Source organism: Triticum dicoccoides, chromosome 3A (genome assembly GCF_002162155.2).
Source record: "Triticum dicoccoides isolate Atlit2015 ecotype Zavitan chromosome 3A, WEW_v2.0, whole genome shotgun sequence".
Taxonomy (NCBI): Eukaryota; Viridiplantae; Streptophyta; class Magnoliopsida; order Poales; family Poaceae; genus Triticum; species Triticum dicoccoides.
The window spans coordinates 441380618-441405777 of NC_041384.1; the positions used below are offsets into that span (position 1 = coordinate 441380618).

General features: G+C 48.4%; 3 protein-coding genes across 4 annotated transcripts in view; 2 read left to right on the plus strand and 1 right to left on the minus strand.

The window, feature by feature from the left end:
• The first annotated feature begins 8077 nt into the window (after positions 1 to 8077).
• Positions 8078 to 12343, plus strand: LOC119268474 (serine/threonine-protein kinase STY13-like). Its single transcript, XM_037550126.1, has 6 exons — positions 8078 to 8634; positions 9872 to 9993; positions 10788 to 10984; positions 11091 to 11265; positions 11532 to 11666; positions 11814 to 12343. The coding sequence occupies exons 1-6, from the start codon at positions 8313 to 8315 to the stop codon at positions 12021 to 12023; spliced, it is 1161 nt and encodes a 386-aa protein (XP_037406023.1). The 5' UTR covers positions 8078 to 8312; the 3' UTR covers positions 12024 to 12343.
• Positions 12344 to 19381: 7038 nt separating this feature from the next.
• LOC119268477 (5'-deoxynucleotidase HDDC2-like) lies at positions 19382 to 22789 on the plus strand. The gene is made up of 8 exons (XM_037550129.1): positions 19382 to 19642; positions 20710 to 20834; positions 20956 to 20993; positions 21129 to 21239; positions 21329 to 21408; positions 21761 to 21797; positions 22230 to 22271; positions 22358 to 22789. Exons 1-8 carry the CDS (start codon positions 19382 to 19384, stop codon positions 22435 to 22437), a joined length of 774 nt encoding a protein of 257 aa, XP_037406026.1. The 3' UTR covers positions 22438 to 22789.
• A 606-nt stretch (positions 22790 to 23395) lies between these two features.
• Positions 23396 to 25160, minus strand: part of LOC119268476 — a 6284-nt gene continuing 4519 nt past the window's right edge. For both annotated transcript variants that reach the window (XM_037550128.1, XM_037550127.1), the window contains exon 9: positions 23396 to 23868. In XM_037550128.1, coding sequence (XP_037406025.1) covers positions 23716 to 23868 — 153 coding nt within the window. In that variant the 3' untranslated portion in view covers positions 23396 to 23715. The remainder of the gene's footprint in view (positions 23869 to 25160) is intronic.

The following is a 25160-nucleotide window of genomic DNA, read 5'->3' on the forward strand; positions in this document are numbered from 1 at the left end:
TACAGGCCAAGGACTTAGTGGAAATGCTAAGTCCCCGAAATCAGCATTAACGAATGCACCACTTTGCAAGCTCATGCTAGTCACCACACACATCACAAAAATACATGGGTTGCACCTCTGGATAGATGGAAAAACATACAACAAAACACATGTAGAGCACCTGGGCATATCATGCACACAATAATCATGGCAAAAATGACAAATATCTAATTGGAGCAGCAGATCTGACAAATATCTCAAATAGCACTCTTCCAACAGCATTTTGGGCATCAAGATGAGCTCAAATGAGAATGATGCAATGAGATGAAATGATGTGCTCTCTGAGACGAACATTATGATATGCTATATGCCCAAAATGGAGCTACGGATGCAAAGTTATAGCACGATGAACAAGGGCATTTGAACTGCAGACTTAGGAAAAATTATACCCTCCGGATCTAGGGTTTGTCGTCGGCACGCGAACCGAGGCAACTCCGGCGAGGGTTGACTTTGCTCCGGCGAGGAAGAAGCGAGGATCCGCGAGGAAGAAGTGAGGAGGAGGCCGGATCCGATGAGAGGAGACGACGGCGCGGCGTTTGGGCGCTGCGGGGCGCCGCGGCGACGTCGGCGAGGTCGGAACGGCGAGGATCTCCGGTGCTTGGCACGGCCTCCGGCGATGGCGCGCGGCGGGGCTGGCCGGCTCGGTCGCCAGAGCGCAAGATGGCGGCGGCGGGGCGAAGTCGCGGGGCGCGGGCGAGGACGCGGGTCGGGAGGGCCGGCTCTAGGCTGCGCGGGCCCGCAGTGCGGCGAAGTGGGCACGGCTCGGCGGGCGAGTGGTGGAGCGCCACATGGCAGCGGCGGGCAGATTCGGACGTGTCCGTCGGTGGCGGCTCTGTCCGGCGGCGCGCGATGATGATTTGGATCTAGGGTTTTTTTCCGGGGAAGGAGAAGGAGATCTTCGGGGGGGGTGTCTTTAAATAGGCATAGAGGGAGCTAGGAGTGTCCAAATGAGGTGCGTTTTTCGGCCACGCAGTCGTGATCTAATGCTCTAGATGATGGAGAGGGTTTTGGTGGGTTTTGGGCCAAATTGGAGGGGTGTTGGGCTGCAACACACACGAGGCCTTTTCGGTCCCTCGGTTAACCGTTGGAGCATCAAACGAAGTCCAAATGGTACGAAACTTGACAAGCGGTCTACCGGTAGTAAACCAAGGCCGCTTGGCAAGTCTCGGTCCAATCCGGAAGTGTTTAATCCCCACACACGAAAGAAATGTAGAAATGACCACCGGAGGAGAACGAAGCGCCGGAATGCAAAACAGACAACGGGGAAAATGCTCGAATGCATGAGATGAACACGTATGCAAATGCAATGCACATGATGACATGATATGAGATGCATGACAACGACAACAACACATGGAGACAAAAACCCGAACCCGAGAAAATAAAATAACTTAACGCCGGAAATGGCAAGAGTTGGATTACATATTGGGTAAATCATATCCGGGGTGTTACATGGAGGCTACACCATTCACCCCAAAGCGCACGACAAGGGCGACCAAGAAGTCGACCACAACAAGCCGTACCAAGGACAACCCTGCGGAGAATGTGCTCCTGCACGCACTTGGCCTAGTGCCGGAGGATCTCGTAGCCGACAAGGGGATGGTACATGAGCTACATGCCCTCTTCAATTCATGACTACGGGAGCAACACGTCCGAATCATTGCCTGACTATTTGGCAAGGTTGTCCCAAGCATGCAAGAGATGGAGGGTAGCAACGCGGCTGTGATTTGCCCAAGCTATGTGAGAGGAACCCCAGTGTTGGTGCTAATGCCCCAATATGGATGTACACCCGCAGATACTATGTTGGAATGTTAGAGGGTTAAATAACCCTGCCAAAAGGAAGGCGGTTAGGGAGTTTGTGATCACGGTGAAGGTGAACTTGGCTTGCTTCCAAGAAACAAAGATGGATGTAATGGATCAATATATTGTTATGCAATGTTTAGGGCCATCTTTTGATGGCTTTGTGTACTTGCCGGCGGAGGAGACTCGTGGGAGAATTTTGGTGGCTTGGGACAACACGACATTTACACTAGATAACATAACGCTCGATGCTAACTTTCTTACGAGTTTGGTGCATACCAAGATAGGTGAGCCTTGGTGGATCACAGTGGTCTATGGGCCACAGGGAGATGAGGCCAACACACAGTTTCTGAATGACCTGCGAGCCAGACGAGCCCTTTGTACGGGACCCTGGATGGTCCTAGGTGATTTCAACATGATTCTGCAGGCTACAGACAAGAGTAATACCAACATTAACAGAAGAATGATGACCATGTTCCGAGACTTTGTGGATGACCAGGAGTTAAAGGAAATGTACATGCATGGACATAGATACACATGGTCTAATGAGAGGGACACTGATGACCCACAAGTATAGGGGATCAATTGTAGCTCTTTTCGATAAGTAAGACTGTCGAACCCAACAAGGAGCAGAAGGAAATGACAAGTGGTTTTCAGCAAGTTAATGTCTGCAGGTGCTGAAATTGTAAGTAGCAGAGTAGTTTGATAGCAAGATAATTTATAACGAGCAAGTAGCGATAGTAGTAGCAAAAGTGTAGCAAGGTATCCCAATCCTTTTGAGGCAAAGGGCAGGCCAAAACAGTCTCTTATGATAAGCAAAGTGTTCTTGAGGGTACACGGGAATTTCATCTAGTCACTTTCATCATGTTGGTTCAATTTGTGTTCGCTACTTTGATAATTTGATATGTGGGTGGAGCGGTGCTTAGGTGTTGTTCTTACTTGAACAAACCTCCTACTTATGATTAACCCTCCCGCAAGCATCTGCAACTGCGAGAAAAGTATTAAGAATAAATTCTAACCATGGCATTAAACTTTTGGATCCAATCGGTCCCTTACGGAATAGCGCATAAATTGGGGTTTAAGATTCTGTCACTCTCACAAACCATCATCTAATTGTCACTCCACAATGCATTCCCTTACGCCCAAATATGGTGAAGTGTCATGTAGTCGACGTTCACATGACACCACTAAGGAAATCACAACATACATACTATCAAAATATCGAACACATATCAAGTTCACATGATTACTTGCAACATGATTTCTCCCGTGACCTCAAGAACAAAAGTAAATACTCACAAATGATAAACATGCTCATGATCAGAGGAGTATTAAATAGCATATTGTATCTGAACATATAATCTTCCACCAAATAAACCATATAGTAATCAACTACAAGATGTAATCAACACTACTAGTCACCCACAAGCACCAATCTATAGTTCCGGTAACAAGATTGAACACAAGAGATGAACTAGGGTTTGAGAGGAGATGTTGATGGAGATTGCCCTCCCCAAGATGGGAGAGTTGTTGGTGATGATGATGACGATGATTTCCCCCTCCGGGAGGGAAGTTCTCCCATCAGAATCGCTCTACCGGAGGGCAAAAGTGCTCCTGCCCAAGTTCCGTCTCAAGGCGGTGGTGCTCCGTCCTGAAAGTCTTCTCCTTATTTTTTTCTAGGTCAAAATGACTTATATACCAGAAGATGGGCACCGGAGGTGGGCCTGGGTGAGCACAACCCACCAGGGCGCGCCTGGGCTCCCTCGCACACCCCCTTTGGTACTTGTTGGCTCCAATATTCCCCATATATTCCATAAAAATTCTCCGTGAAGTTTCAGCTCATTCTGAGTTGTGCAAAATAGGTGACCTGATGTAGCTTTTCCAGGTCCAGATTTCCAGCTGCTAGGATTCTCCCTCTTTGTATGTACCTTGCATATTATGAGAGAAAAGGCATTAGAGTTACTCCAAAAAGCATTATTATGGATAAAAACATTGTAAATAACAGTAAGAAAACATGATGCAAAATGGACGTATCAGACGCCCCTACTCTGACAAAGATTGATCGCATCCTCACCTCGATGGATTGGGAGCTGGAGAACACAGACTGCCTCCTACAAGCACTGTCGACTGGGGTTTCGGACCATGCCCCGCTCCTATTGACTACGAGCGCTGGTTTCTGCATGAAAAGAAGGTTCAGACTCGAGATGTTCTGGATGAAGTTGGATGGCTTTGACGAGGCCGTCCAGGAGGGTGTGTGACCCGGAGATTGTGAATTCATACAAATGCCTGGACAACCTACTAAGAAACACAACCATCTATCTTCAAGCATGGGGGCAGCGGAAGATTGGAAACGTCAAGCTACTCATGTGAGTGGCCACGTGGATAATTCATAGGCTAGACATGACATAGGAGCAGCGGCCACTCGAGAGGCCGAAGACTTGGCTGCGACGCACGCTGAAACATGCCTTGCTAGGACTCGCAACGCTGGAGCGCACAATAGACTGTCAAAGGTCGCGTATGAGGTGGTTAAAGGAAGGGGACACGAACACAAAACTCTTTCAAGCGATGGCAAACGGACGGAGAACAAAAAACTTCATCCCACATATTAGACGTGAGGAGGAGATCATCACGGATCAGAAGCTCAAGGAGGAGGCGTTCTATCAAGCCTATGAGAATCTACTAGGAAGGGATCGAGTGAGAGAACACTCTCTTGACCTCCAGTTCCTGGGAGTTCGGCAACATAACTTGATCGCTCTAGAGGAGATGATTACAGAAGAGGAGGTTTGGGGAGTGATTAGGGAACTGCCATCGGACCGGGCGCCGGGCCCCGACGGCTTTGTTGCCGCGTTCTACCAGAGGGCTTGGCCAACCATCAAGGGGGATGTTATGGCGGCCATGATGAAGTTCTATGTAGGGGAAGACCGTAGCATGGCAAAGTTAAACAAGGCACACATTATCCTCATCCCCAAGAAGCCGGAGGCAGAGGATATTGGAGACTTCCGACCCATCAGCCTAATTCATAGTATACCAAAACTCTTCGCCAAGGTGCTTGCAAACCGCTTACAAAAACAACTACCTGAGATAGTGGAGGTAAATCAATCAGCGTTCGTCAAGGGGCGACATCTACACGACAACTTCTTGCTAGTCAGACAAGTAGCCCGCAAGATCCATGCATGTAAGGCCCCAGGAGTGTTTCTCAAGCTTGACATATCACGTGCTTTTGACTCGCTGTCCTGGCCGTTTCTCTTCGAGGTCATGACAACCAAGGGATTTGGACTGAAATGGAGGTCTTGGGTGGCAACCTTATTGCAAACTGCAAGCACGAAGGTCATAGTAAATGGAGTACGAGGAAAGAGCTTTGGACGTGCTTGTGGACTCCATCTCCCCTATGCTATTCATATTGGCAATGGATGTGCTCATGAAAATGGTGCAAAAGGCCCTAGAACAGAGAGTGCTAAGCTCCATACCATGGGTAGTAGTACAAAGGATTTCGATCTACGCGGATGGCGTGGTCCTGTTCATCAAACCTATGACCCAAGATCTTGACTTTGTCAGAGCGGCGCTTGGTGCTTTTGGGGAGGCCTCGGGATTTCATGTAAACTACCGGAAATCATCGGCGGTAGTGATAAGAGGAGACCTGGAGGATAAGAAAAGGGTGGCAAACTTACTGCAATGCGAACTGGCGGAATTCCCTTGCAAGTACCTCGGACTCCAGCTAGTTGTTAAGAGTCTCACAAGGGCCGATTGGCAACCCATGTTGGACCAAGTGCGGCACTACTTTCCAGCTTGGCAGAGAGGAATGATACAGCGCCCTGGCCGACTCATTCTTGTCCAATCGGTGATTTCGGCAAGGCTTTTGCATCACCTCATGGTCGTGGATGCTCCGGCTTGGGTGTTTGAGGAGATAACCAAGTGGATGAGATCTTTTTTCTGGGCTGGCAAGGAGAAGGTGAATGGGGGGCAGTGCCTTGTCGCATGGGATACCATCTGTAGACCCAAATGCTACAGTGGACTAGGAATCAAAAACATGAAGCTGCAAGCAATGGCAGTAAGGGTCAGATGGGAGTGGCTTCAGAGGACTGATCTACATAGGCCATGGCAGGGACTACCAATGGTAGAAGACAGAGAAGCCCAGGCGGTGTTCGACAGACTCGTGTGGATAGAGGTGGGCAAGGGAGATAGCGTCATGTTCTGGCGTGATCGGTGGATCAGCAGACTAGCTGTGGCGGATATTGCGCCGCTGGCTCTTGCTACAGTGCAAACTAGAATCGTCAACATGCGCACAGTGCAGCAAGCGTTATAGGGAAACAGATGGGTGGCTGACTGTCAACCGAAAGCTTCATTCATGGCCTAGTTGCAGTGCATGCACTTGTGCCAGGCCATTGGCGCAGTGTGGAGGAACATAGAGGCGCCGGACAAATTCAGCTGGACATGCTCGGCCTCAGGCCAATACTCCGCCCCGCTCGGTGTACAAAAGCCTTTGCTCAACCTTGCCGAGATCGTCGATGGCAAAATGCATCTGGAGGAGCTGGGCACCACTTGGGTGCAAGATCTATGCATGGCTGGCAATGCAATACAGGTTCTGGACGTCGGACCGGCGCGCACAGCATGGTCTGCAAGACGAGCCCTCCCCTTGCTACACGTGCTTGCAAGACCAAGATGATTGCAATCATATTTTGTCCCGTTGCACTTACGCGAAGGAGGTCTGGTGTATCATTCGGGGTACTATCCACATAGATGTAAACGACCCATCACCGAATGACACAGCGTTGCAATGGTGGCTCAGAGAGAGGGGAAAGTACCATAGAACGGAGAAGAGAGGCTTCGATACCCTATTCATCGCGACAATATGGGCCCTTTGGAAGCAAAGGAATGCGAGGATGTACACCAGGACGGAGCAATAAAGGAGGCCAAGGGAGGTGGCCACGATGATCCTTGTAGAACTGGCAGAATGGAAGCAAGCGGCTGGCGGAGTTGGAGGACTATAACGCTTTGTGAGAGAGTAGCCTAGAGTGTATTTTGTAGGTGTAGGAGTTGGGGTTTGTGTCTCACCCGATTATGCGCAATTGGGTGACACTTCTTGTAAATACTCTTTCTACCTTTTATAAAAATAGGACGCCGATAAGTGCCACACATGTGGGCGTTAGGGGTTTGCCCACACATTTTGTGTGGTGTATAAGAGGAACAGCCCACACATCTATGTGTGGACAAAACAAGTAATGCCCACACACCTCTTTTTTCCTTCCCGATCCCTCTCACACGCATGCGTGTGGGCGAAATAGATAACGCCCACACGCCCCGTACGTCAGGCCTCGTACCTCGTGGACCCGCACACCCCGCGTGACAGTCACCGCACGTCCCACAGTTGCCATGGTCCAGACCCTCATCCATGTTCGTTTAACTGTAGTTGCCATGTCGCTGAACTTCGGTTGCCACGTCGGACAACTACAGTTGCCATGGTTGCTCAATTGCAGTTGCCCTGTATGGTCTGGTTTACTGCAGTTGCCATGATTTCAAAATTTTAGGAGTTGCCATCCACTAACACTAGGCAGTTGTCGTGTAGCACTAAAAAAGGCATGGCCAAAAAACATGTACGGATAAAAGAGAGAGTTGTTGTGTGCTCACAAGCACACTAGGGCAGTTGCCATGTAAAGAAAAAGAGTTGGCATCTGCTTACGTACACGCTAGAGCAGTTGCCATGTACCATGCAAAAAAATACATGGCAACTCGGGTAAAAAGAAAGTTGCCATCTGTTTACAAGCAAAGTTAGGGCAGTTGCCATGTACCCTGCAGAAACACATGGCAACTGACAGCTTTGGGTGTGGGCGAGGAGATGGGCGTGTGGGCGAAGTGATAAACGCCCACACACCAGCCCCCTCTGCGTGCGTGAAAATTGGTGTGTGTGGGCGAATTGTTAAACGCCCACACACCAGCCCCCCGTGTGGTAAAAAGGACGTGTGGGCGGACAGATGAATACCTCACACCAGCTTAGTCCTACGTGGCACAAAAAACGGCTAAAACGCACCAAGATTCATGCAAAATTGGTTGGACGAGGATTCATTCGTGTGGGCGAGTTGCCAAACGCCCACACGTGTGGGCGTTAGTGTTTTCGTAAAAATATGATACGCCGTTGACGTATTCTTGAAAAATAATAATCTAAATGCTCTTATATTATTTTTTTACGGAGGGAGTACATGCCAAGGACTTCAGGTGGGTTCCACGACACGAGTCCTCTCCTCCTCACTCGCTGCTGGTCACTTCCCCCGTGCCTGCCTACTTCCATGCGCTCACATGGAGCCTCGCGCAGGAATACGAGCCACCTCTGCCTCGCCATCACCTAGTCTATAGCACAGCCAGCATAGTCCACAGACTACTCCTCGCGGCGGCATCCGTACCACCAGACGCCTTCCACGCCCACCCATACGATCGCCGCAACCTCGCCGCGTGCCCGACTCCTCGGGCGTGCTCCAAGCATGAGGCTTCCAGGCGCAGGCGGCGGCGGGAGCGGGGACGCAGGGTTCGTGCGGGCGGACCAGATCGACCTCAAGAGCCTCGACGAGCAACTGGAGCGCCACCTCAGCCGCCAGGAGCGGGACGCGCCAGCCGTGGTGCAGCCAGGGAGCCGCCGCGGCGGGTCCGCGAGGCTGGGGGAGCCACAGCCGCCGCCGCCGCAGCAGCGGCGCCGCCGGGAGGACTGGGAGGTCGACCCCGCCAAGCTCGTCATCAAAGGCGTCATTGCCCGCGGCACCTTCGGCACCGTCCACCGCGGCGTCTATGACGGCCAGGACGTTGCCGGTATCGTACCATCTCAACTTCACATTTACGCCTACACTACTTGCCAATTTCAGTGCCCGTAAGCTGCTCGATGAAATTACAGTGCCACTTAGTGTTGGCCGCGTTAGATACTTGTTGTTTCTGATCCATCATTCGTTTTGCAAGTTCTTGGTAAACATTGCTTCTTTATTTTTCTCCCCGTACACGATTTTTTTGGCCTAGGATGCAGAATGCAGAATGAGTTGATCGATCGATGGCAATGCCATTTACTTTTCCGAGTTATTTTCGCCGGTCATGTCACCAGTGCGTTTCCTTGTCAGCAAATTGCTAAAGTTGATGCCTCTGCTTTCCTGGATTCCACGGTGTGTTCCGTGACTTGGGGTTGCTAAGTCCGCCTTTTCTGTGTAACCTTCCTCATGTGATTCGAACCAACCAACTTAAAGTTTTAGTAGGCATGATTCATGTGTTAGCCTTATGATGAGCCCCTGGAAGTTGGAGATAACAAATCAGAACAGCTGGTCCTTTAGGCAAAAAGGTTGCAACTTGCAACGGACCTGGTACTTTCCAGGGACCAGGAATTGAGAAGCATCTGAGCCAGAACATCTGGTTTTGCACTCTCTCACCAGGCATAATCACATGACACGGGACGAAGCAAATGCAACGTGCTTGCCTGTCCACAACTTTATCACCTACTGCATTGTGCCACCAGGAAATTCAGTTCGGTCTGTTGCAAAAACAATAAAATCCTCATTTAGCTTCATAAAATGCAACTTGTCAAAGCAATTACTAACTCATTGAAGTTATCGACTGGCTCGTTTTGCCCTTTTTCTACTACATTTTTTTTTGCTGAAACCAGTGAATAGTTTGTCGGTTATCACATTCCATGGCTGGCCCAGACATTTGAATCTGCCATTGTCTTTCATTTGCATGTTAAGCACTTAAGTGGAATCTCTTTGATCTGGTTTTCCACACCACACATGAAGCTGTGACTGGTATTGATATACACTCTTTAAAGAATTGTTTTTTTGAATTTTCTTCAAAGACTTGTTGTTCAACATGACAGCCAATACTCTTCTCAATGCACTAAATGCATTTTGTTCATGAATAATGCGTCACCTTTGGTCCTTAGCAACTGATAACCTACTATTTGAGATTTGAATTTCGCTAGTATAACCTGCCATGTCTCAATCCCTCTGCAAAATTAAATTTACTATTGCAACTTTCATTTTGAAAATAACTATTTAACTCTGTATTCCAGTGAAGTTGCTTGACTGGGGGGAGGATGGTCATAGATCAGAACAAGAAATTACGGCACTAAGATCAGCGTTTGCACAAGAGGTTGCTGTGTGGCATAAGCTTGATCATCCAAATGTTACGAAGGTAGGCTTTGGCTGAAGAAGTCCTTTTCCCGCCCCTTTCAAAATTCATAGGTAAATTTTCCTGATAAAGTTTACATCAAATCAATTTACATCCATGTTTATTTCATAAAACAATGACTGCATGGGTTACATGCTGAAAGTGTTCTCCAATATGGTCCACCATACCACATGGGCAACCTTCCTTTTAACATACACGATCCACATGCTACAACAATATGTTGAATTATGTGGCCAGTTATCCCTTTGGTGTCGCTTATGTTTCCTTTTTTTGGCGATGGGCTTATGTTCCCATGGCTAGCTAGATATGCGTCATCATAATGATAAGTAGTTGACTATTGCTAGCTATTTTGCGCTCTTAGTTGTCATATAATTCCCGTAAAAGAAGTTCCATAATTTATTCAAGGCATGGCATCATTATCAAAGTTTACATGCTTTTCTCTTCATGACATCATTATTCCCGTAAAAGAAGTTCCATAATTTTTCACTTCTTGACCCCTGACACAGAACATTAGAACCTTTGTATATCCGAATATTAATTGACTTTGTCAACACTAGTGAAAAATTTGGTTTAGGGTTTAGGGTTTGATGTGCTCCTATTTTGGTGTAGCATATGGTAAGCATTCTATATAAAAAAACTATAGGAGGCTCTAATTTTGCAATATATCCATCTCATTGTGGATTATAAAGAGGTGTTATTATTTTATATTGAGACTTTTATATATTCACTTTGCGAATGTAGATTTATTATACTTGTCAACTGGCTGTCCTAACAATATGTTGAACTTGAACTGACAGTTTATTGGGGCTATAATGGGTGCAAGAGATCTAAATGTACAGACAGAACATGGGCATCTTGGCATGCCGAGTAATATCTGCTGTGTTGTTGTTGAGTACCTTGCTGGTGGTGCACTGAAAAATTTCCTGATAAAAAATAGGAGAAGGAAGCTAGCCTTTAAAGTTGTGGTCCAACTAGCTCTTGACCTTGCCAGGGGGTAAGTAATTGTTTGGTTTTGTTCTTCTTGATCGTTTTCTGCGAAGTTCTTCTATTATGTCCCTTCCGTTTGGGAAGGTCTCATTGCTGCCTTTACGTTTGAATAGATTAAGCTATCTTCACTCGGAGAAGATAGTGCATCGTGACGTGAAGACTGAAAATATGCTTCTCGACAAAACAAGAACCGTGAAAATTGCTGATTTTGGGGTTGCTCGAGTCGAGGCTTCAAACCCTAGTGACATGACGGGTGAAACGGGCACACTTGGTTACATGGCACCTGAGGTATTAACCATCTGGAAATATTACCCTATTTATTAGACCAAAGTATCAGATATGTCTTAAGTTGGGCCGTGTTGCATTTCTTTGTTTCGCCTTTGGAGCACTGGATAGTACTACCTCCATCTGATATTAGTTTTCGTTAAAATGAATGTATCTAAATGTATTTTAATGCTAGATACATCTGTTTGAGCGACCACTAATATGGGACAGAGGGAGCGTGATGGTGGCATCACGATGGCTTATAAATGCCGGCATCTATCAATGTGCAGGTCCTGAATGGTCATCCTTACAACAGGAAATGCGATGTTTATAGTTTTGGAATCTGCTTATGGGAGATATACTGCTGCGACATGCCATATCCTGACCTCAGCTTCTCAGAAGTAACTTCTGCCGTTGTCCGCCAGGTAAAAAATGTTTCCTTTCCTTGTGGCGTTGCTAGGCTCTTGTTTCTGACGTCTGAAGTCTGAACCACCGAAAACATACATATATTATACTCCTTGTGGACTGTGGAGTATAACATAATAATACAAAAAAGCATCGCTGGTGTGCAGAACCTGAGGCCGGAGATACCGCGGTGCTGTCCGAGCGCCTTGGCCAACGTGATGAAGCGGTGCTGGGACGCGAACCCCGACAAGCGGCCCGAGATGGCCGAGGTGGTGGCCATGATAGAGGCCATCGACACGTCCAAGGGCGGCGGCATGATCCCGATAGACCAGTCGCAGGGGTGCTTCGCCTGCTTCCGTCAGTACCGAGGCCCCTGACGGTCTGGTCTGACGGCGTCGCCTGGTGATCTAGAATCTTAGTGTAATTCTCCTTAACTAATCATGTCGGTTATGGCTAATGTAGTGAATGCCCGCTTCGTCTCATCATTGTATGTATGCCTTGTGCGAACCCTAATGCCTGGCATGCCCTAGGATCAAGCTCGGAGTTTAGTTGAGCCTGACAGGGGGCAGATCACAGGTGGTCTTACAGTCTCGTGGTCTGAAGCGGACACACTGTACTATTGCAGTTTATATGTGTTTACTTGCAGAATGTGAATAAAGAACATATTTCCCGTTTGGAATGCAACTTGTTTTACCAACCGAGCATACCTCAGATGAGCTCTCGGCTCCTTCGAAGTGTTCGTCTGTGTTGTATTGAGCGTGTCTGGTAACATGCACCGATTTTTGCCCCCTAACATATGTGTTTGTCTACATCCTTCCCAGCCTGGCTGCGAAGAAACACATGCACGGTGGTGTTTGGTTGCAGACTTGTTCTAGCAGATGCAAAGTATGTGGTGTTTGGTTACATGCAATACATGTTTGGTTATATAGATAAAATAGGCATAGCATAAACTCATAAGCCGGAGTCTTAAACACACAGTTAAACGATAAAATGGTCACGGCAAAGTCTGAAACATCCTATACAAAAGTCTTAGGTGCAGAGATAATATTTTAGGCATCCATGGCAAAGGCCTCCTCGTGCTTCTTGCACTTGGTCACCACCTTGACATCGTCGTCGTTGAAGACGATCATCTTCAAGGTGTTGGGAGTCGCCAGCTTGATGGTGACGAGGTACCCGGTCTTGATCTGGTGAACAGTGATGAAGGGGGGCCTACCTTTATCAAACACGAGCCTGCCATTGATCATCTAGACCGTCACCCTTCAGGCGTAGCCGGTGTTTGTCATCAGCTTGAATTCCTCTGGGACAAGGATGAAGTGATTGGTGAACTCAAGCGACATTGGCAGGCACTCCAGTTTTGATGCAAGGATGACATTGCAAAAGTGGGTTGGGCTGGCGTCCTCATACAAATGGTCGTATTCTTCGGCCGCTTGGGGGCGCTGCCAAGCTCCACCACCGCGTTGCCCTTCTTGTCGGCCACAGCCATCTCCTTGCCCTTGGAGTTCTCCAGAATAGCCAGGTCGATCAACATTATGAACATGATGAATGAAGGTCAATGGAGGGACAGAATGCATATGAGCAAAATCATTGAAAGTATGTGGATTCTTTTTACCACAATTACCATAGCTACTGATCAAAGATCGACATTCATTCATCCCACCCACCTACCTCGAAAGCCCCTATTTATTCACCACCGCACTCCACTACCTCTTCCAACCATACCTTTCTCTCTGTGTGTGTGTGTGTCTTCTACCGTCTCCTCTTCCATCTCTCTCTCTCTCTCTGTGTGTGTGTGTGCGCGCGCGCGCGTGTGTGTGCACGTGTGTCACTATCGCTCCACCCATGAACCCATCCCCAACCCCTTTCTCTAAGGGAAACGTTTGGGTCCGGGGCACCGGCGGAACATTGGCCGGTCTCCCTCTTCCTCGCGTGTCCTTCATTGCAGCTCCCCCACATCTCGCACAGCTCGCCGGGGCGCGCGCCGCCCTCTTCTTCTGCCCCGTCCTCCCCACCCCTTCCCCATCCCTTCCCCCTCCCCCCTCCCCCCTCGCCCCCCGGTTGCAGCACCACGCCTCCCCTCCCCGCTCGAAGCTTCCATGGCTTTGCGCGGTGACCATCCCATCTCGCTGGCGACCGAGGGGCGGTGACCACGGGAGATGCTGCAACTGGGGCGACGGGGTGCTACCACGGCGACGCGCTACCTCGCAGCATTGGAGCTCTGCTTACCTCGCCGGACCCGGCCACGCCGGAGGTGCAACCAGCCATGGCAGACTACACCCCATGACGATTTTTTTGCTGAAACTGGTTGTAGCAAATTCGATCGCCGGTGGTAGCAAAAATCTACTACGGTTGCAGCAAAACGGCGTCATCGTCATCGCGGGGTCGCAGCTGAGATAAGAAGTTTTGAAGCTTTTTTCAATGCGGTTGTAACTTTTATAACTGTCGGTTGCAACTTTTCGTTTTTCGTCCATGGCTTCGTTTCCACGGTTGAAACTTTTTTTATAGTCGGATGAAGCTTTTTTCATCGCTAGATGAAGCTTTTTCTGTCACCGGTTGTAACTTTTCGTCCATGCCTTCGTTTCCACGGTTGAAACTTTTTTTATAGTCCGATCAAACTTTTTTCATCGCTAGATGAAGCTTTTTCTGTCACCGGTTGTAACTTTTCGTCCATGCCTTCGTTTCCACGGTTGAAACTTTTTTTATAGTCCGATGAAGCTTTTTTCATCGCTAGATGAAGCTTTTTCTGTCACCGGTTGTAACTTTTCTTGTTCATCCATAGCTCCAGTCGTATACTGGTTGAAGCTTTTTTCGTAGCAGGTTGAAGCTTTTCCTATCGCTAGTTGTAGCTTTTTTTCGTCATAGTTTGCAGCACTGGGCATCTCCCTGGGCACTCGATTTTTTTTGTTCGCAAGTGGGGGATGAGCGCCGGCGAGCACACCGGTGAGCTCCAGTCATCGCCACCGGAGCTGCAACGGTGGCCATGGAAGCTACAACCGCAGGGATGGGCTATTGCATGGGGCGAAGCCGGTGAAGAGGATGGTCGCCGAGGACTGGGACCGGGGCGACCGGCGACCAGGCGGCCGGGAAAGACAGCCGGCGAGGACGGCGACCAGGGACGAGGAGGGCAGGCGAGGGAGGAGTGGCGACGAGGGGGAACGTGAGCGGCGGGCGAGAACCCCGGTTCGCGAGAGGAAGACGACGCTCGTTACGCGCTCGCGGGAGGAAGACGACGATCTGGTTGGATAAGGATCCAACGGCTCGGGACGGGCCGATCTGAAGGCTAGGGTGCGACCGGCCGAAACGTTCGGCCGGCGCACCGACGCCTAGCATCGCCCTTTCTCTAACGGCATTGGATGGAGGGCATTCTCCCTTAGGTTCTCACTCGATGACCGCACCAAGTTCGCAAAAACCATGGAGGTGTGTTCTCAGTTTAAGAGCATTGACGAGATGCATAAAGAGGCAGACGTTATGTTGTTGAAGGCGATGAAAATGAAGTTAAAGAGGTTGTATCCTAACCCAGCCAAAGGCGCTATATCAGTGGACATACTGTGGTGGGCGATGGATGAGGTCGAGTCGGCCGATCCAGGTCAGAGAGCCTGATGGGCCAAGTACAGGCTTTGTCAAGGCTTCTCATGACCAATTGGACGTCACGGTGGCGCCGACCACCATCGTTCTGTAGGACGAGGAGGAGGAGGAGATGATGGATGCTGCCAATGACGAACCGACTGAACCTCGGGACGCTGACAATGCCAAAATGGTGGAGACGGCTGTCACAGCGCCTGAGCCAGACGACTGTACCCTGCCCTTGGAGGTCAACGATTACAAACCTCAAGGCTATCGCCACTCCCAGCTCCTTCAGGCCCACTCCAGCTAGGATTTAGTGCTTGTTGGGATGGATGTCAATGGATGTAAAGCTTGATTTACGCTCCCCTAGTAAAAATCTTACTCAATCCCGTTCGAACCGCTCAAATCCCTAATCGGGTATGCCTAAATCAAGCGCCAAATCGAACCCAAGAGGTAGATTGGATGCCTAGTGTGCGATGCGTAAATCGAATGCGGACATGATAAATTGACTTCATCCAAAATAGAGGGCTTACCGTCATTGACGAACGCCTGCAGGTGAAGTGATGAGGCCGATGCTTACCATCTAGATCTTCGCTCCGATGCTCGCCCTCCAGATCCCGTGCTCGCTGTTGTTGATGTGAGAGTGGAGAGGGGGGAGAGTGAGCGGTGAGAAAAGGATGAGGGGAGTTACGGCAGCATTTCGGGAAGTAACGCGGCGTCTTAAGTGTAGCTCCTCGCGTGCAATCTCAAATGCCCACGTGCTTGAGAGCAACTCTAATGGGGCGACCCATTTCGTCCGCGGGAGTCCGTTTGGGTCGGCGCGGACAAAAAAGCCGGCCCAACGCGCCGACCCAAACGGACGCGCGTCCTCTTTCGTCCGCCTGCTGATCTATTCCTGGCCCATTTTGAGCCTAATTTGCGTCGGCGCGGACACAAGACGGACGCGCGCGCGCTCGCCCTCTTTCCTCACCGGGCCCGCTGGTCGGTGGCACATTGGATTCACACCCACGCCCGCCTGCTACGTCGCCGACGCCGCCGGCCATTTTTTCAGATAAAAATGGATACATAGATAGTTCTAACGTACACAGATAAAAGAAAAGACTACTACTCGTCGCTTGACCCCGACTCGGTAATATCCTCCTCCGACGTCTGAATGTAGGCGTTAGCATACGCCTCGTCTCCAAAGTCCAACCCGCCGTTTCTTGTAGCTCCAGTTTCAATTGAGCTGCCTGCTTCCGCGAACGCTTGTCTTCCCAATAGACGGCTCGCTCCCTCCTCCTCGCGTCCCTCTCCAACCTCCTTTGCTTGTAGAACTGGCGCTCATCGACGATGTCCTGCGGGAAGCCTCCGCACCACACCACCAAGGCTTCCACGTCCTTCTCCATGATGGCGAGGCGATGCTGCCACCTCCGGTGGACACGACGATCCTCGTCGGTGAAAAGCCGCGGGAGAGGCGCCAGATCCTGTGGCTGCTGGCTCGACACATTGGGAAAATTCATATCCCAACGAGGCCTCGGGAGGCGCCACGCCGCCTGATACGTCCATTTTGCATCATGCTTTATATCGATATTTATTGCATTATGGGTTGTTATTACACATTATGTCACAATACTTACGCCTATTCTCTCTTATTTTACAAGGTTTACATAAAGAGGGAGAATGCCGATAGCTGGGATTCTAGGCTGGAAAAGGAGCAAATATTAGAGACCTATTCTGCACAGCTCCCAAAATCCTGAAACTTCACGGAAGACGTTTTCAGAATATATAAAAAATACTCAGCGGAAGAAGTTTACTAGGGGGGCCACACCCTGCCCACGAGGGTGGGGGCGCCCTACCCCCCTGGGCGCGCCCCCTACATCGTGGGCCCCCTGATGGCCCTCCGATGACCATCTTCTGCTATATCAAGTCTTTTGATGGGAAAAAATAATAAGCCATCTTCTCGGACGAAACTCCGCCGCCACGAGGCGGAACCTTGGTGGAACCAATCTAGGGCTCTGGCGGAGCTGTTCTGCCGGGGAAACTTCCCTCCGGGAGGAGGAAATCATCGCCATCGTCATCACTAACGCTCCTCTCATCGGGAGAGGGCAATCTCCATCAACATCTTCATCAACACCATCTCCTCTCAAAACCCTAGTTCATCTCTTGTATCCAATTCTTATCTCCAAGTTCGGGATTGGTACCTGTGGGTTGCTAGTAGTGTTAATTACTCCTTGTAGTTGATGCTAGTTGGTTTAATTGGTGGAAGATCATATGTTCAGATCCTATCTGCATATTAATACCCCTCTGATTATGAACATAAATATGCTTTGTGAGTAGTTACGTTTGTTCCTGAGGACATGGGAGAAGTCTTGCTATTAGTAGTCATGTGAATTTGGTCTTCGTTCGATATTTTGATGAGATATATGTTGTCATCCCTCTAGTGGTGTCATGTGAACGTCGATCACCACTATTTTGGCCTAGAGGAAGGCATTGGAGAGTAATAAGTAGATGATGGGTTGCTAGAGTGACAGAAGCTTAAACCCTAGTTTATGCGTTGTTTCGTAAGGGGCTGGTTTGGATCCATATGTTTCATGCTATGGTTAGGTTTACCTTAATATTTTTGTTGTAGTTGCAGATGCTTGCAATAGAGGTTAATCATAAGTGAGATGCTTGTCCAAGTAAGGACAGTACCCAAGCACCGGTCCACCCACATATCAGATTATCAAAGTACGGAACGCGAATCTTATGAACGTGATGAAAACTAGCTTGACGATATCCCCATGTGTCCTCGGGAGCGCTTTTCTCTATATAAGAGTTTGTCCAGGCTTGTCCTTTGTTACAAAAAGGATTGGGCCACCTTGCTGCACTTTATTTACTTTTGTTACTTGTTGCTCGTTACAAATTATCCTATAACAAAACTATTTGTTACCACTTATTTCAGTACTTGCAGAGAATACTTTGCTGGAAACCGCTTATCATTTTCTTCTGCTCCTCGTTGGGTTTGACACTCTTACTTATCGAAAGGACAACAATAGATCCCCTATACTTGTGGGTCATCACCGCCGCATCGTGTGCGCGGGCCGCCTCCTCTGCGGTGTCGAAGGTGCCGAGGATGAGATATTTCTCGCGAAACCAGATCTCGGAGGAGAAGGCGCCGGAGCGGCGCTCGCGGACTCTACGAAAATCCGAAGCGCCCAGGCGACGGATCGACATGGTGGCGCAAAGGCGGCGAGAGTGGGCGGCGGACAGACTATGGAGGGAGCGCCTTCTTTATAACGAGCGCCGGCCGCGGCGCGCGCGCGAACCTTTCCCGCGCGCTGGAATGCCAAAATTAGCGCGCGCTAGGCCGCTTTCCCCCGCGCGTGAACCTTTTCCGCGCGCTGGTGCGCCAAAACCAGGGCGACGACAATGATTTAAGACGCGCGCGGTCATGAAATGGGTCGGCCCGTTGGAGTTGCTCTGAGTTGCATCGCTCGAGCCTGGGAGAAACGACCGATTCGAGCGTTTCGAGATTTAATCAAACGAATCACAACCGCTTGAACGTAATGCAGGCATACACAAGCGCTCATATACACGCGCATACACTCACTCCTATGAACGCACACACGCACACCCTACCCCTATGAGCACCTCCGAGAGACTGAGCCGGAATATCATCTTGAGATTTACAAAGTCACCGTAGGCGCCTCGTCGTCGACGGCAACGTCTCCTCCCACTAAAAGCGCATCGCCGGAAATCCTGAAATAAATCCAGAAATAATGCGAGCACCAGAATTTGAACCCTGATGGGTTGAGGATACAACTGTCCACCTAACCAACTCAACCACAGGTTGATTCGCGGCTACCAAATGTTTCTGAAATCAAAATCAGAAGAATGAAAAAAACGCAACTTGCCTTTTCCAATTCTGCACAGCTGCAGTGGATCTTTTGCGATGCAACCGAGCCAAATGCCTCGAGGCGCCACGGGTAGGTACGAGTGACAACACGGACGGCTGGATGATGACGAGGGGCAAGGTTGGTTCGAGAGCGTGGGCGTCCGATTCGACTCGACGTCTGCCGTCTGCCCCGTTCCACAGAAGCAGGAGGGGCGAGCAAAGGACGGCACAAGAGGAGAAGGAAAGCAAAGCCGCCGCCGCCCGCCGATTCCTCCGCCTTTTCCACTGATCCCCTCCAACCCGGCGACCGCGCTCCCTCCGATGGCCGTTAGCTCGCGGCTACCCGCCCCTCCCGCGCGGGGCCTCCTCCGCCGCTCGCCGCCGCGTATCCTCCCTTCGAGACGCCTCGCTTGTGGCACCCGCGCTGTCTCCGGGAGCCCTGGGCCAGGCGGATCGCCCCTCCCCAGGCGGCCGCCGGCGCCGCTGGACGCCGCGGCAGTCGCGCCGCCCTCGCCGGCGTCCTCCGCGGCGTCCTCCGCCGCCTCGGCCATCGATTTCCTCACTCTCTGCCATAGCCTCAAGGTAAATCACGTGATGCTTGCTCCTTCCTTTGCTGGCCTTACGTGGTGTGCCATCAGACTAGTGATACTCCTAGGTCCTGGCAAAACAGTAAATAATTTTGATATAGCTTTGCTAACTTGTGCTAAATACCGGCGAGCACACAAAACTATACTCGATCCGAGCAGGGCTTCGTATATGCAAGTTTTGAAACGATCAATTCGTATGGTGAATTGGTGATTCATGACGTCTCACGATGGCTGCTCAGCTCACATGTCTAAGTATATGATGTGGAGTGCATGAACATGGACTCCGTTTTCAATTCATGCCTTCATGCCCCCATGCTTATGATGCGAGATTCTCCAGCAGATCACCTATCCACTACATAAAAGCTCTCAATAGTCGATTATTTCTTCCTCCAACAGATCCCCTATATGGCTGCCAATGCCTAAAACATTTAGGCGGCCAACTAAAAACCAGGCCAAACCTCCTACATGTAGGGGTGCCCCCTCCCACCCTCTATCCTTCTGTGTTTATTCTTGGTGAGCTGAATTTTCAGCCCCTAGGGGCTGAGGGCCATTGCTGCCTCTCGCTGCGCGCTGCCTTGCCCAGCTGTCTGCCACCACCGGAGCTCCGTCCACCGCTGCACCATCCCCTCCTCACCCCTGCCACCTGTTTCTCCAGCGCGCGCCGCCTTGTGTCCCCTCTGCACAGCCACCACCTATCCGTACTGTGTGAACTGCCGTCCCGTGCCTGCTGCTGGAGCTACTTTGTGTGCTGCCATGGCTCCCCGTCCCCATGTTGCCTCCCCTCCGCGTGGGCCAAGCTCGGCTGCTGCAAGTGGCAACACGGCTGGTTCGAGCTGCAGCGCTGTTGCACGAGCTCCGGAGCATCCCGAAGGTAGGGCAGGGCACCACTGATGGAGTGGGTAGGAAAAATAATAATTGGCCCACTGACATGTAAGTGTGTATACACAAAAGAGGGGTGGGTTTTATTAGGTACTAGTCTTAGGGATCTGCTGGAGATGGTATCCATCATATTGCACTATTCTGAGGTTTATTTGGTTGTTCCTTGTTCCGCTCTTACCACAGACCACTAAAAGGAAAGGCTGGATAAATCACAGCATCAAGGGTCCCGAGTCTATTGCTGATCACATGTATCGTATGGCCCTGATGGCTTTGATTGCTGATGACCTACCTGCTGTAAATCGAGAAAGGTTAAGTTTTCTATGTTTCCCCTTTTCAATATTGATATTAAAGTGACATTTTTAGGTGCCATCTTCATTAATCATTACTATTTTACCTGCTGCTAAAGGAACATTTATTTTGCTGTAACAGGTGTATCAAAATAGCTATCGTTCACGACATTGCTGAAGGTAGGCCAATAAACATATTTATATTTACTTGTTGATTCTGTGTGCTGTCCTTCACCTGCTCTTTTGTTAGCATCTTTCAGTTTTCAACCAAGTGCTTTTCAACTATTCATACCTTATACCTTATTTTATTAACAGCTATTGTTGGCGACATCACTCCATCTGACGGCATACCTAAAGCAGAAAAAAGCAGGCGTGAACAAGAAGCTCTAAATGAAATGTGTGAAGTTCTTGGTGGTGGATCAACAGGTATGTCTCCATTTGTGACAAGAATTTTCAGTTCTTAAATGAATGTTCGATAACATTGTATTAACATTATTGAATTTACTGTTTTCTAGCTGAGGAAATTAAGGGGCTGTGGGAAGAATACGAAAACAACTCCTCTGTTGAAGCCAATCTCGTAAAGGATTTTGATAAAGTAAGCCTGCCATTATTTTCTTAACTTCATACTTTGTTAATTAATATTGGTTCTGCTTTCCTTTACATGTGTCATCTAATTTGTATCATATATATCAGGGTTATCATTTGTTGTTGCCATGCAAGTTTCTTTAGTTTGGGTTTCCTTCCAGACATGCAAAGTTCTGGCACTTGAAAGCATTTAAGTTTGTTAACGGATTAATAATACTACTTCAAAAGTTTTGTCTCATGCAAACATGTTCATGTGTATTGTTTTGGTTTACTCTGATGCACATTCTGTTTTGTTTTCTTTGTTTTTATGTTCTGTTTGGTCCAGCTGATTTCACCTGTTGCTATTTTTTGTTTTGTTTCAGGTGGAAATGATTCTTCAAGCGTTAGAGTATGAGAAGGGTATTAACTTCTGCCATAGTTGATTTGTCTGCATTCAAAGAATGAGTCACTTGCTAATTTTAAATAATTTCCCCATATACGAACTCTGGCATGGTGTGCATTGGTTCCTTATTCTGAAACAACCTGCCCTTATCAATAATATGCGTCTAAATCACCATGTTCTTATTGCATCTTTGTGATCCTTTGATATTGATAATAGTAATGTCTAGCGAAACTCATGTATACCTGGCTTCGGCAAGAACATAGTTGGAATCTGTTGCTACCTTGTTGACAATAACAGGAAACTACTTGATTCATACGGCCAAACTTGTTTTTGCTTCCAGCACTGTGCAATGTATCAATCCTGTGTGCATATGTTGCCATCTTCCTCTTCTGCACATATGTAATGTACTAATCCATTTATGCTGACTCTGCACATCTTGAAAAATGCAGAGCATGGAAAAGTGCTAGATGAGTTCTTCCTCTCTACTGCTGGTAATGTGATTGATCAACTGTATAGACCGTAAAAAGTTGAAATTGCTTCCTTTTGCTAAATATACTTTTCAAACATGTTATTGCAGGCAAGTTCCAGACAGAGATTGGCAAGAGCTGGGCTGCTGAAGTGAATTCAAGGAGAACCAATGGATGTGGACAGAACTAGGGGTAACTTGATGTTTGGTGCTCGATATAGCCTCTATGAAATTTTCATGATGGGGTGGTGTGGCGAATCTCAGACTCCAGATTCAAGCCCACTTCGAGGCAAACATAACCAATTTGCCTCAGCTACCAGGTGTTGGTAAGGAATAACGGAATGGCGTCGACAGAAACTCGGGGATCTAAATTTGGTTAAGAGCTCAGTGGGCTGAATATGCACTGGGACTAGTAGTATGTAGCAGTTTTTATGTATGCTGTTGGTTAGGAACATCCAAACACGTTGTTTTTGTTGAGTCGGGAAATAAAAAGGCTGGGGCCGTTCTCGACTGCCACCTTCCTTCGGTCGAAGTTGATCTCTCTTATTGCTCTGTGCCAATTAGTCATTTCACTCTTAACTTTTTGGTTGACGGATGCGTCTGATGGAAGTTACAGAGACAGGTGAAGGCACATATCCGGAGCCCGGACTAACCAATACAAGCTCAAGAGAGGAATCGTCATGATTTGCAGGAGAAGTGGGCAATTAGCGGTGAAGCAAAACTCTTGAAAGTGAATCATCAGCAGTCACTTTGGTTGTCTAATTTATACAGCAAATAAAAGAAATTCCAACTCAAAAATGAATGATTTTGCCTAAAAGCTCGCACAGCCGAAGTTGTAACAGACGCTTAGAGGTGAATGCAAATCACTGAAAGGACTGGAATACAACAACGACAACAACAACAAAGTCTTTAGTCCTTAAGGTGAAACCATAAGATCTTGCAAGTCGCAACCAACTCATGGCTCTAGCACATGGGTAGTAAGCTTCCACGTACCCCTGTCCCCTGTCCATAGCCAGTTCTTTAGTGATACTCCAATCCCCGGAAGGACTAGAATAAATCCAGAAAAAAGCAAGCACCAATGCAAGTCTAGGACTTGAACTCTAATAAAGGGAAAACCACTGTCCTCCTAATCATCCAACCACATATTGGTTCAGGTGCATAGTGTAGTTGAATACTATTGGTTCCACAAGAGATGAATTACACAACAGTACATCACTTCCGCTTTTCACTTCATGCCAAACAGATTATAGTCTCTAAGATCTTGACTAAGTTCTACAATCACGGGGTAAGTTACAAGAGTTACTACTCATCACTAGCTATCATCAGCTCGATATTGCCAAAAAAAGAAGACTAATAACAAGTCACTCACAAGCTGCACCTTTGCTAAGAAAAAGATCTCTTGGGTTAACTGTGAAACGTCACCAAAAACATTTATATCCCTTTACATGACTACCGGCACCATGTCCATCCTACCTGAACCACCATCTCATGCCGGCGTTTATCGGGTCATGAAGAAAAGGGGTGTAACTGCTGATGTAGGGGTTAGCTGTCCGGCCAATCTTTAGCCAGATAGCTCTGTGGTAGCCAGCAGTGAAAGGAGAATGATACATTAGCTTCAACAACTGCAATTTCCGGAAAACCAGAGTGAGATATGAATTCACCAAGAGTACTGTTAATATAGTAATAGTAATAAGTTCGTCTATAATCTGAATTACAGGTGAAATATCATGCAAATTCCTCTTGTCCTTAAACAAAACAAAATGTTACTTGGGCTAAGCAGATGAATACTAATAGTGCCTTTATGAAATGTTCTAAAATGTAGCTCATGGTACCAGGTTATTGAGACCAAAAGACATTGTCCGGCTCTATTAACATACAAGAGTTGGGGTTACCACTTCCCAGGTTTAAAATTCACTAACCAAAATCAGTTACGTGCTATACTGCTATTGTCAGGCATACAACAGTCCTGACTATACAACCAATCTAACTGAGTTTTTAACAGATTAACAGAAGCAACACCCATTGCCTAGGTCCTTTTCTAAAAGGAAGCGGCAGTGTTTAGTCAAGTTGGTGGCTTGGCGCAGCCATTGTAGAAATTGCTTGACTGGTCTCTTTAGATTACTGGAAGATATTAATTCCGGACTATTCCCATATATTTGTCATGTGTGTACCCTTACATGGGCTTCAGCAAGCCCCATGCTCCAGAAGGATGGGCAGCAAGAGAGATGCCTTAGAGGCTTAGACAGCTGATAGAGCCTAGTTATTTCCTTTCTCAACTAAGAAGTTAGTGCAGTAATTTCCTATTGTTAGAGCATGTCCAACCCAAATGGGCTAATTTGGCCCGTCCGCGGGCGTGCCTGCTTTGAACCCTCAATTGTACGCCCGCGCAGCCGTGCCCCTCAAATTGTCCAGATGCATGCATATGATTGGTGGGGATGGAAGAGAAAGAGAAAAGAATAAAGAAATACAAAAGGTGCCCCAGTGTGACATCCTGGCTTAATAAGAATGATATAGACTACTTATATCAACAAGGTGCACCTTCTTTTCCGGGAGCCCATCCGAAAGGAACCTCAAAGTTAAGTGTGCTTGACCTGGAGCTATTTGAGGATGAGTGACCGACCAGGAAGTTGATCCCTGGTGCGCATAAGTGAGGACAAGGTGCGCAGGAAAGACTAGTGTTGGCCCGTGAGGCTAGTCTAGATCCTAGGTGGTAGTCAGGCACAACGGACAGTTGGCCGGGGCGTTACATCCAGGGTGGGCCGTGGCGGACTGCTCGGACACGCCCGGACACCCTCATATTGAAGGTTCGCAGACAGCCCAAACATATGAGGACGATTTGAGGGGTCCGGTTAGGTGGAGTTTTTCCTTCTCTCTCCTATCTGGGCTATCCGACCGGACATATAGGGACAAAATG

Bases quoted from the DNA above. Each gene is read 5' to 3' on its own strand.
- LOC119268474 (XM_037550126.1), top strand. From the start codon at position 8,313: ATGAGGCTTCCAGGCGCAGGCGGCGGCGGGAGCGGGGACGCAGGGTTC. The intron at 9,994-10,787 runs GTAGGCTTTGGC...TTGAACTGACAG, and splicing joins ATCATCCAAATGTTACGAAG to TTTATTGGGGCTATAATGGG. The intron at 11,266-11,531 runs GTATTAACCATC...ATCAATGTGCAG, and splicing joins TTGGTTACATGGCACCTGAG to GTCCTGAATGGTCATCCTTA.
- LOC119268477 (XM_037550129.1), top strand. From the start codon at position 19,382: ATGGCCGTTAGCTCGCGGCTACCCGCCCCTCCCGCGCGGGGCCTCCTC. The intron at 19,643-20,709 runs GTAAATCACGTG...CTCTTACCACAG, and splicing joins CTCTCTGCCATAGCCTCAAG to ACCACTAAAAGGAAAGGCTG. The intron at 20,994-21,128 runs GTAGGCCAATAA...TTTTATTAACAG, and splicing joins CGTTCACGACATTGCTGAAG to CTATTGTTGGCGACATCACT.